General features: G+C 40.5%; 1 protein-coding gene across 2 annotated transcripts in view; it reads right to left on the bottom strand.

Annotated features, from left to right (window-relative positions):
* Positions 1 to 2,613: 2,613 nt before the first annotated feature.
* The window catches only part of LOC137676192 (zinc-regulated GTPase metalloprotein activator 1A-like), a 28,252-nt gene continuing 18,685 nt past the window's right edge, over positions 2,614 to 12,180 (bottom strand). The window contains exons 12-16 of one of the 2 annotated variants that reach the window (XM_068422843.1): positions 8,492 to 8,543; positions 5,971 to 6,039; positions 5,806 to 5,871; positions 3,877 to 4,006; positions 2,614 to 3,155 (exon numbers count right to left, since the gene is read on the bottom strand). In XM_068422843.1, the coding sequence (XP_068278944.1) occupies positions 3,091 to 3,155; positions 3,877 to 4,006; positions 5,806 to 5,871; positions 5,971 to 6,039; positions 8,492 to 8,543 (382 nt within the window). In that variant the 3' untranslated portion in view covers positions 2,614 to 3,090. The remainder of the gene's footprint in view (positions 3,156 to 3,876; positions 4,007 to 5,805; positions 5,872 to 5,970; positions 6,040 to 8,491; positions 8,544 to 12,180) is intronic. The other variant, XM_068422844.1, reaches the window with a different exon arrangement.

Below are 12,180 nucleotides of genomic sequence, written 5' to 3'. Positions count from 1 at the left end.
TGTCCTACGAGGAGCGGCTGAGGGAGCTGGGGTTGTTTAGCCTGGAGAAGAGGAGGCTCAGAGGTGACCTTATTGCAGTCTACAACTACCTGAAGGGAGGTTGTAGTGAAGTGGGAGTCGGCCTCTTCTCCCAGGCAACTAGCGATAGGACAAGAGGACATAGCTTGAAGCTTCGCCAGGGGAGGTTCAGGTTGGACATTAGGAAGAATTTCTTCTCAGAAAGGGTTATTAGACATTGGAATGGGCTGCCTAGGGAGGTGGTGGAGTCACCATCTCTGGATGTGTTTAAGAAAAGACTGGACATGGCACTTAGTGCCATGCTCTAGTTGACATGGTGGTGTCAGGGCAACAGTTGGACTCAATGATCCCAGAGGTCTCTTCCAACCTGATTGATTCTGTGATTCTGTAACTGGCAGTAACATAAATACCGAAAGTATCCAGCAATGAGTTCACTAAGGGCAGCTTTTACTGGAGCTCTTCCTTTACCTTTCCTCCTCTTTTCATTTTGGCATGACACAAGAACAAGACTTGGCACCCCAGGCTGGACATACACGAACAGACCAGAGAAAGTCAGTTAAACAAATATCCAAGAAAAGAAAACAGCAATCTCCTTGCAAGAAGAGGATAAAGAGCTAGCCCTTGGCTGTGTTACCAGTATCATTATGTGTGAACAGAATAGAGGACAAGGCAGAATGGGCATCCAGACAACCGTCAAGGATGGAGAGGTGCACATCCTCATCCTGGCTGGGAGCTGCTCTCTGTTCCAGGAGCTCCCTGGAAATATGCAAGGAGAGGAGAGACAAAGCTGTGCACACTAACTAAAGCTTCTCTGACACTACCTCAGCAAGCAGCATGGGAAAAGTCCTACAGAGCAAGAATGAGTAATAGCAAGATGAGCGATACAGAAGAAGATTCCCAGCTGCAGAGATGCCCCATTGACATCAACAAAAAAAACCCAATATACTGACAGTCATCGTGGGATTTTTGGAGCATGTGTTGGTGAGCAAATATAAAAAATAAGCATCTAAAATATGACAGTAAGTGTGTAAGACATCCATGGCTTGTTCCCTTATGACTCATGATTGAACCTCTTATTAAATCTCTGAACATTTTTTTCAAATGAAAAATGAATGATGAGTTGGGCACTTCAGAGATTAATGTTTCTAAAGATAACACCAGTTCTTCAATTACATGAGGCATTTATAAGATAAAAGGTATGTGATCACTTTCTCTATGAAGAATGAAAGTATAAGCAGCAACAAATACAAATGTATTAGCCACAATTTTGCATTTAAATGTTTATAACTCAATCCATAACACTGATGGCAATCATTTGACTAATCTTCATGCAGGACTAAGTGTCATTTATTCAATCCAAAACATGTATCAGTGTGAGAATACGTATTAGTTTTCAAAATGAAGATACGCAAATTCTAAGGGAAACAATCACGCTGCTCAACAATATACCCATCTCAATCAAATGCCATCAATGCTCCTCTAAACAGAAAGCAACATTGCAAGTAGATTGTTCTTTTTGCCTTGCCTTAGTTTACAGAAATAGTTAATTTCCAGAAACTTCTTCAAGCTATCTAAAACTACTTATGATTTGAGGAATCAAGTCATGTCTGCTAATGTATCCACTGGGAGACTGAAGAGCTCTATCTATTGGACACATGACCTCATATATCAATCAAAGGAGACACCAGCTCCTGGCAGTGAAAGACTAACAATGTCTCTTTCCTCAGCTCTTTCGAAACAAACTCCAAACTCAAATCATTTTAGTAGAAGCAAAAAGAAATTTTTTAAGATGACTGATAAGGGAATGGCCTCCTTTCTGTCTTTTTTTCAGTTTGACACACCTTTTATCCTAAAGCAACTGCTAGGTATGTGACAAGTGACACACCACTAGAACTGAAAACAAATTTCCACTTATCCAGACACCTCAGCAAGCATCCACATAGCACTGCAGCTAAGAGTCCATTCTTCACAGTATCTGCTGCATGTCCTAGAATTATCTTTTGGAACATTTTTAATTCCACCTTATCTTCTTGCATTCACTCATTTCATATTCACCCAGCTGTAGTCAACATACCTCTCTCAAGCTAAGAGGTGAACGATGACTACTAGAGAAGGTACAAGACAAGAAGTTCAACTGTAAACTGTTAAAGTACGAGCACAGAGGTAAAAGTTTCAAATTAAGTTTTCACAACAGCATCCAAAAGCAGTGTCAGAAAACCCTGTAACAAATCACCCAGGGCAATCCAGACAACACAGTGAAAATGTGTTGCCCCTAGTCCCCCAAATCCTGAACTGGCGGAGTCATGCCCTAGAAGATCTATGAGGTCAGCCTCATCTTTCAGCAGTTTGGCTATATGACATAATGCTGCATTCACAGAATCACAGAATGTTAGGGATTGGAGGGGACCTCGAAAGATCATCTAGTCCAATCACCCTGCCGGAGCAGGATTAACTATATCATTAACAGCTATTATGCAGATAGCAGAGGCTGAAGACCACATGGAATATATACTATCTATGTATTTTTAGTTTCATTTATACAACAAGTTTAGCAGTACCTGGTATGGATGTATATATTCAACACTCACAAAAGTGGAAAGAGATGGAAGACAGTTTAATAGTAAACGCTACATACTATTATGTAGTATATTGCCAGATTACATCACTGGCAATAATTACTGCTACTTCATTTCCAGCAGCAGAAGAGAGTTAGCTGGAGAAAGCACTAGGCTTCAAACATGTTTACCATATTCCTACTGTAATACTTCATGTACAGCATAAAAAAGTCTTTTGCCTATCTGCATTTCTGCACAGGTAGATGATGCTACTGACATAACTTAAGCCAAATCCAAAATGGTAGAACTCTTCGTCTTTGATTCTAGACCATAAGAACCGATCTTTCAACAGTAGGTCAGCTGGGATTCTTAGGAGGACTTCAGGGTTTAACTGTTGTGTAAATTGCAAACGGAAAAAGAAACTACTATACAGCATGTCATTCAGTCTCTTCTGTCATAAAAAGCTTGCAGGGTTAGACAGACATTTCATGGTTTTTGTAGTTTGATGTCAACTGTTTCATTGTTTCTCTCTCACAGTGGCTATGAATACTTCTTTGATGGTCTCCTTATCCAAGTTCCTGCCTGTAAAGAGAAATAAATTAGCTAATTATATTTTACAGCAGATTACAAAAATGCATGCAAGTAGCAACCTGCAAGTCTTCTCTGCAAAGAAAATGTTTACTATACCAATGACTGAAAACAGAGCACTGTTAAAATTAAGCTCCAGGTAACAAGATAATTTTAGATTTTATAGGCAACAACAGACTTCAAGCTGTACAAGTACGGGAAAGGAGGAAAAAAGGGGTTTTTTGGTAATAAAAACACTTCGCAAACCACAGAGTAACACAGAGGAAATAAGAAATGTACAACCTCAGCATTACAAGCTTTTCAGAAAAAAAGACAGATTTTATACATTTTAATGGCTACGATCACCTTCCTTACAGTTACTGAATATTTGATCAAACATTCAAACCATTCTCATCACCGTATTTATAATTACGGATTTTAAAAATAACATCAAATATGCCAACATAATTTATGAATACTTAGTATTGTATTGTATTTTATTTTATTCTATTTTGTTTTATTTCACTAGAAGGGATAGTGTAGATTCCTCTCAGCTGGAATATAAAACTGCTGGAGGTCTTGATAAACCTGTGACTGAAGGTTACACTGAACATACTCACTGCTATTATTCTGGCCACCTTCAGGCTGGTTGCTTTTCACCGGACAAGTCACAGGACTGCATGCTGAAAGAACATCTTCTTAAAGTCAAACGAGGAGATACATAATTTCCTCTTACCTATTAGGACCAGTCTATTTGTTCTCTTTTCGTCTTCTTTCCAGGCTACTGCAGTCTCTTCCAGATCATACAGCTCATGGACACCTTGGACTATCACCTGATGAGATTTGCCTTGAATAGATACCAGTCCCTTACCAGAAAAATAAGTTAGAATATATAAACAAACCTTTAAAAATGAAATATTTAAGAGGGGAAAAAACCTTTGAAACTAAGCCAAGCAGGGAAAAATATTCCTGGTAACTACACATCAGTTAGTCAAAATAACCATGTAGTATGATCACTTCTACTTGTAACATCCATTCTCACATCTCCTTATTTTTAAAGACTAGTAATTAGACTTTGTCATACTCTGTCTTCTGTTCCTCATTTGGTCAGAATCTAGCGTGTTGGAGCAAAAATAAAATGTCGTCTGCTACTATGCCACTTTGAATATATGTATGGTATATGATGTATGTGTCAATGAAAGATTGATTGCCTATCAAAGATGATGTAAAATGAGCAAAAACGTTTGATTTCAGATTATTCTCTCATGCTCAGCATTTTCACTATTCTGAAACAGAATCTTGAATACTGGAAAAAGAACAAACATTTGTAAGGTAAAATGACTAGCACCAGAATTCGAAGAGATTACTGCCAGAGTGAGCCCACTAACCCACATATCAAAAGTTGTATTAAGAGAGTTTTCATCACTTCATGTAAAACTTTATAAAATACTCTTGTGGAAAACACTCTGTAAAACATGCCTCCTACTTCCCTAAAGAAAAAAAAAAAAGTTAAAACTATTTCATGAAAAAAAGGTCTGCATTTGACATATTAGTTGGAATTCTATGACTATCACTGCTAAAAGGATTATGAGTGCAGGTAAGATAAAAATATAAAAGCAACAAAGGTTGGAACCCATTCTGTAATTACCTGGGGTTCATTTGCTTTGGTGTATATGTGACTGAAGGCCAGCACACAGCTTATCACAGGCCCCAGATCTCCTAAAGAATTACTTTGATTGCAATGCTCAATACAACAAAAATGTACTTGTGCATAGCAGTACTGTTTTCAGGCAGCTTAAGATGCATCAGTGCCTGTTTTATTCTATTTGTCAGGAAGAGGGAAACAAAGATATTCTTGTTTTGCTGCTGAAAGAGCAAGAATACAACCCTTCTTCCAATGAAATGAAAATAATTATGTTGCTATCCATGATCCACAAGCGTTCTCAGAAACAAACCAGAGTGTATTTTCTTGTATTTCTTACAGCCTACCAAATGACAGACTTGATTCTCATTTTTTAATTATTTACTTGGCATAAGGAAAATGAAAATATATCCTAAGTTGTCACCTATACCCCTCTCAAAACCATGCAAGTGAAGAACATAAAAAGTGCCCGTGAAGATGAATACTTATGGGCTGCATCTTTAAAACTACAGTCTGACAACACTGTAAAAAGTTTTAAGTGGAGACCACAACTAGTATTGCACTGCTATGTTATGCCAAATTCAACTTCTGCATATTATGACAACAATTATAATTACAGATAGCAATCTACAGTTACATCCCTAGAGAAGGAGTCATTTATGTGAGATGGATGGGACCTTTCAAAGCCATGGAGGTGAATAATGAAAAAGTGATTTAACTACGTCCTGATTATTAACTCTGCCACTGATGTTTGGGACTGTACATACTCCCTCTCAATTGAAAACAAGTAGGATCAATGTTTGCTTCTCTGTCAGCTGTCTCCTTTTGAGATGTTCCACCAGTCAGCAGATAACAAACTGCCTCTACATGGAACAATGCCAAATTGCTATTCTCCATTTTGCCTGCTCTACAACAGTGATCCAGTAGTGCCTTTGATAGGTCTGTAACTGATGGCACACTGCAGTTTTTCAAGTGTAAAAGAGGAAAACCAGAAAACAAAGAATTTGGTCATTTCTGACTAACCTTGAGTCTTATAACGTCCATGGTGCATCCAGTCTTATCTTTCACATTCTTCTCCCACAGAAGATTCTATGAAAAGGAAAAATGTTTTCATAAAGAGAATGGCATGGGACGATCTTCTATAAAAAGCCACAATGATTTTTCAGTTGACAGTGATGCATTACTTACCTGAATAAACACATTTAAGTTTTCTTCTTTTATGTTTCCCGGAACTTCAAATGTTACTGTAATTATACCCTGCAAATGGGAAGACTCGCTTGTCACTACCAAACCGAATAAACATTTCATTACATTAATTTCAGAAAGATTCTTTGTAACTTGGCCTCATAAAAAAGCAACACATGTCCAATTTAAAATAAAAAATAATCTCCATTTCTATTCTGCTCTTAATTTGTTATATTATGCTATACTTGTTGGTTCTGTTTGGCTGTGCACTTAAGGGGCATATGCAATACTTCGCATAGTTCAATGCCATCAGCTTCTGCTATGTAATTCTTTGTTGTAGCTGATGTTTGTTCTCAAAGAAAGCCTTATACGCTAGTAAGCTTAATCTTTCAAATATGTTTAAGAATGCTATTTTCTTGGCACATTCATCTTTGTCACAATTTGTGATCTTCATCACAATTCTATCAGACAAATTAATTAACATCTTTTTCACCTATCTGTACTTTCCTGTTATGAAAAGCTTTTTTCTTTTATAAACAGACTATGTAGGAATAGATTCCGAAAATAAAAGATGTCTGAAGTGATGTTTTATAAAAAAAAAAAAAGAGTGTAGTTAAAATTAACAATTTATTACAAAATAAAGGAAATAATGTGTCTTAAACTTATTTTTGCCACTATAGCCTCTCAATGGCATAGAAGAACATACAGAGAATTACTTCTGTACAATCTAAAATTCTTTCAAATGATTACTGCTTTCAGATGACTAGTCTAGCTTAAGAAAACAGAATAGAACAGAACAGAACAGAACAGAACTATTTCAGTTGGAAGGGACCTACAACAATCATCTAGCCCAACTGCCTGACCACCTAAGGGCTGACCAAAAGTTAAAAGCATGTTATTAAGGACATTGTTCAAACGCCTCTTAAATAATGACAGGCTTGAGGCATCAACCAGCTCTCTAAGAAGCCTGTTGCAGTGTTTGACCACCCCCTCTGTGAAGAAATGCTTCCCAATGTCCAGTCTGAACCTCACCTGGCACAGCTTTGAACCATTTCCATGCGTCCTGTCACTGGATCCCAGGGAGAAGAGACCAGCACCTCCCTCTCCACCTCCCCTCCTCAGGAAGCTGTAGTGCGCAATGAGGTCACCCCTCATCCTCCTTTTCTCCAAACTAGACAAGCCCAAAGTCCCCAGCTGCTCCTCACAGGACATGCCTTCCAGCCCTTTCACCAGCTTTGTTGCCCTCCTCTGGATGCATTCAAGGACCTTCACATCCTTCTTAAACTGTGGGGCCCAGAACTGCACACACTACTCTAGGTGAGGCTGCCCCAACGCTCAACACAGCAGGATAATCCCCGCTCTTGACTGGCTGGTTCTGCTGTGTTGATGCACCCCAGGATGCGGTTTGCCCTCTTGGCTGCCAGGGCACATTGCTGACTCCTGTTGAGCCTCCTGTGAACCAGCACCCCAAGACCCCTTTCTGCAGAGCTGCTCCCCAAGCACTCCTGTCCCAATTTATACTTGTGCAGAGCATTACTGCGCCCCAGGTGCAGAATCTGGCATTTGGACTTGTTAAATTTCATCCCATTAATCATTGCCCAATCCTCCAATCTATCTAGATCCCTCTGCAAGGCCTCTTGTCCCTCAAGAGAGTCAACAGCACCTCCCAGTTTAGTATCATCAGCAAACTCGCTCATGGTGCATTCAACTCCTGCATCCAGATTGTTGACAAATATACTGAACAGAACAGGCCCTAGAATTGAACTCTGAGGAACACCGCTGGTGACCGGTCGCCAGCCAGATGTAGCCCCATTCACTACAACCCTTTGAGCTCTGCCCTTCAGCCAGTTCTTCACCCAGTGAACCTGCTTATCACACAGTTGGACAACCTGTCCAGAAGGATGCGGTGAGGGACAGTATCAAAAGCCTTACTAAAATCCAGAAAAACTACATGCACTGCCTTTCCTTCATCTACTAGGTGGGTGACCTTATCATGGAAGGATATCAAATTAGCTAAACAGGACTTTCCTTTTGTGAACCCATGTTGACTGTGCCTGATGACTGCATTACTCTTTAAATGCCTTTCAATAGCACCCAATACAATCTTCTCCATAATTTTTCCAGGGATTGAGGTTAGACTAACAGGTCTGTAGTTCCCTAGGTCTTCCCTCACGCCCTTTTTTTAGATTGGAATAACATAGGCTAGTTTCCAGTCAACAGGGACCTCCCAAGTCTCCCAAGACCTTTGGCAGATGATCAAGAGGGGTCCTGCCATAACATCCGCTAGCTCCTTCAGTACTCTGGGATGAATCCCATCAGGCCGCATGGACTCATCAACATTCAACTATCTAACAACAAAGCACATTCCTACATGCATTCAGTGTAATCTTTCAGAGACCTTAAAACACTTCAGTCCCTAAGTGAAACCTTCTGAAAAGGTAACATGGTTATCATGCAATGCTTGCAATTACCCTGAACAACCTCATTAATACAAAAAGACTGAAGCAGTAGTTTTGGTAATTACCTTATCTAGATGTGCGTGTGTCGTCTTTACATGCTCAAGCTTTTTCTGCAAACTGAAAATAAGTAAAAATTAAATATCACATTTGAGTAGGACAGACAAAATATCATTATTTCGAAATTTAAATAAGCTCTTCAGTACTGCAGAGCAAAACTAAAACATCAAAGATAGACTGTATACTCAGAATAAGCTGCAACTGCTAATTCAGTTTTAATCTCAAAATACATATGTTTAATTATATTGGCTTGATCTAGTTAATGATTTATGTTAGAACATTAGGTTTTTAAAACATAAACACAATTATAATAATGATTTGCACTATCTTTGGGATTTTAAATATTTATACTTCAAGAAGTACAACACCCTTGATATTCCTTTGTGTAGGAACAAAAGGCAAACTACACCATTAAAGCAAGAAGGGAAAATCACTAGAATCTGTCTATATATTAGACGTTGATTTTTTGAAAATACTTCAGAAGAATTATTTGAAAAGCAAGAAGAAAATGTAAGCTGTTGCTTGTAAGAATGAAATCGGTAACACTGAGTGAAAAACTATATCTAGAATACCAGGTTTGAAGGGACCTCAAGGATCATCTGGTCCAATCTTTCTTGGCCAAAGCACCATCTAGACAAGATGGCCCAGCACCCTGTCCAGATGAATCTTAAAAGTGTCCAATGTTGGGGAATCCACCACTTCCCTGGGGAGATCATTCCAATGGCTGATTGTTCTCATTATGAAAAATTTTCCTCTTGTATCCAACTGGAATCTCCCCAGAAGTAATTTGTACCCATTACCCCTCTCTTTCCGTGTGACTCCTTGTAAAAAGAGAGTCTCCATCCTCTTTGTAGCCACCCTTTAAATACTGGAACATGGTGATAAGGTCTCTCCCATGCCTTCTCTTCTCAAGGCTGGACAAATTCGGTTTTCTCAGCCTTTCCTCATATGGCAGGCTTCCCGGTCCTTCGATCATCTTTGTGGCCCTTCTCTGGACCCTCTCCAGCCTGTCCACTTCTTTTTGTGCAGTGGGGATCAAAACTGAACACAGTATTCCAGGTGGGACCTGAAAAGTGCCGAGAGGGATAATGACCTCTTTATCTCTGCTGGTGATGCCCTTGTTGATGCAACCCATTTCTTTGCCACTGCAGCACACTGTTCAGTCATACTGAACTCGTTGTCCACCAGGACCCCCAGGTCCCTTTCCACAGGGCTGCTCAACAGCCTCGTAGATCCCAGCCTATGCTGCACGCCTGGATTATGTTTTCCCAGGTGCAAGATCTTACGTTTGTCTTTGTTGAACTTCATAAAGTTCTTGTTAGCCCACTCTTTCAGCCTATCCAGGTCTTCCTGCAGGGTGGCTCTCCCCTCCAAATTGTCAACTTCCCCAGTCATTTTGGTATCATTGTCAAACTTCATCAGGGTACACTTGATCCCATCATCCAGATCACTTATGAAGATATTAAACAGCACTGGGTCCAATAGCGGTCCCTGTGGGACCCTACTTGTGACAGGTTGCCAGTTTGAAAAAGAGCCACGCTCTGGGTGTGGCCGGTCAGCCAGTTCCCCACCCACTGCACAGAACACTTGTCTAGACTGTAATGCATCAGTTTATCTAGGAGGAGGCTGTGGGGAACCGTATCAAAAGCCCTGGAGAAATCCAGATAGACAACGTACACGACTTGCTCCACATCAATCAAGCAGGTTACTTTGTCATAGAAGGCGACCAGGTTTGTTAAGCACAATTTGCTCTTGGTGAATCCATGATGGCTTTTCCCAATCACGTGCTTCATTTGATCTGTCAGCCCCGAGAAGGATTTGTTTCATAACTTTCACAGGGACTGAAGTTAAGACGGATGGGCCCATAACTTCCTGGGTCTTCCTTTAAGACCCTTCTTGTAGATGGGAGTGACATTAGCCTTCTTCCAGTATTCTAGTATGTCTCCCTATCTCTACAACTTCTCAAAGAGTATGGAGAGAAGCCTTGCAACGACATCAACCAGCTCTCTTAAGACCCTTATGTGGATATTGTCAGGGTCCATTGATCTGTAGGTGTCAGGCTCCTGTAATAGTTCACATACCAACTCTTCCTTCACTGATGGCGAGTCTGTGTTTGCATCAACCCAAAATTCTGTTCCCAAGGCCTGGGGCCCAACAATGCCAGTAAAGACAGAGGTGAAGAAAGTGTTGAGAACCTCTGCCTTTTCAGCATTGTTGATGACTAATTCACAGAATCGTCTTGGTTGGAAACGACCTTTAAGATCATCGAGTCCAACCGTTAACCTAACACTAACAAGTTAACCACTAAACAATATCCCTAAGCACCACATCTGCTTCTCTTTTAAATACTCTAATTCACTTCTCCTGTTTTAACAGTAGGCCAGTATTTTCCTTCTATTTCTGCTTGTTGTTTATGTACCTGAAGAATCCTTTCTTGCAGTTTTTGACATGTCTGGCCAATTTCAATTCGAGCTGAGCTTTGGCTTTTCTAACTGCACCTCTGCATGCCCTGGCAATGCCCTTGTAGTTCTTAACAGGTATTTGTCTATTTTTCCATCTCTGGTACACTTCTCTTTTGGTTTTGAGCATACTCAGAAGCTCGCAGGTAAGCCAAGAGGCCTCTTGCTCCGCCTACTTCCTTTACCTTTAAAGGGGATGAACTGTTCTTGTGCTTCCAGGAGGGCATTCCTGAAAAACTTCTAGCACTCGCTAGCTCCTTTATCCTCCATGGAAGCTTCCCACAGAATCCCTCCCAACTGAGCTCTGAGCTCAAATAAAATCAAAAGTAATTGAACGTCTACAGTTTCAATTTCAAGCAGTCTACAACTTTCTTGATGCTTTTAGAATTTGTCTTTAAATGCTGCAATTTTAGAGTGTTTCCTCTGATTTAATATCCAACATTGAGAACCTCTAAAGGAACTATGAGTGATAGAAGAGAGAAGACCAAATGAAGGAAAGATAATAGATTTTTTTTTTTTTTTAAGGTCTGCTCCTTAAGGACTTTCTCAAGATTTGCAGAGCACAGCACTTCACAGAATCACAGAATCAATCAGGTTGGAAGAGACCTCAGGGATCATCGAGTCCAACCGTTGCCCTGACACCACCATGTCAACTAGACCATGGCACTAAGTGCCATGTCCAGTCTTTTCTTAAACACATCCAGAGATGGTGACTCCACCACCTCCCTGGGCAGCCTATTCCAATGTCTAATAACCCTTTTTGAAAATAAATTCTTCCTAATGTCCAACCTGAACCTCCCCTGGCAAAGCTTCAAGCTATGTCCTCTTGTCCTATCGCTAGTTGCCTGGGAGAAGAGGCCGACTCCCACTTCACTACAACCTCCCTTCAGGTAGTTGTAGACTGCAATAAGGTCACCTCTGAGCCTCCTCTTCTCCAGGCTAAACAACCCCAGCTCCCTCAGCCGCTCCTCGTAGGACAGACCCTCCAGACCCTTCACCAGCTTGGTCGCCCTCCTCTGGACTCGCTCCAACACCTCAACATCTTTCTTGAAGTGCGGGGCCCAGAACTGGACACACTTCTTACTAAACCTTGCAGAATGCCTCTTAATATTACAGCTAATGAGATCTAACTGTGAATTGCCATTGTCAGGAATGATCCTTTTCTGGTTCACATGTTCTTACTGCTTTCTCTCTGTTGTCTGGCTCCAGGATGACCCAGTGTATGTAGCTGATCCATC

Source organism: Nyctibius grandis, chromosome Z (genome assembly GCF_013368605.1).
Source record: "Nyctibius grandis isolate bNycGra1 chromosome Z, bNycGra1.pri, whole genome shotgun sequence".
Classification (NCBI taxonomy): domain Eukaryota; kingdom Metazoa; phylum Chordata; class Aves; order Nyctibiiformes; family Nyctibiidae; genus Nyctibius; species Nyctibius grandis.
The sequence above is the reverse complement of the archived record's forward strand: the minus strand, read 5'-3'. Positions and strand labels throughout refer to the sequence as shown.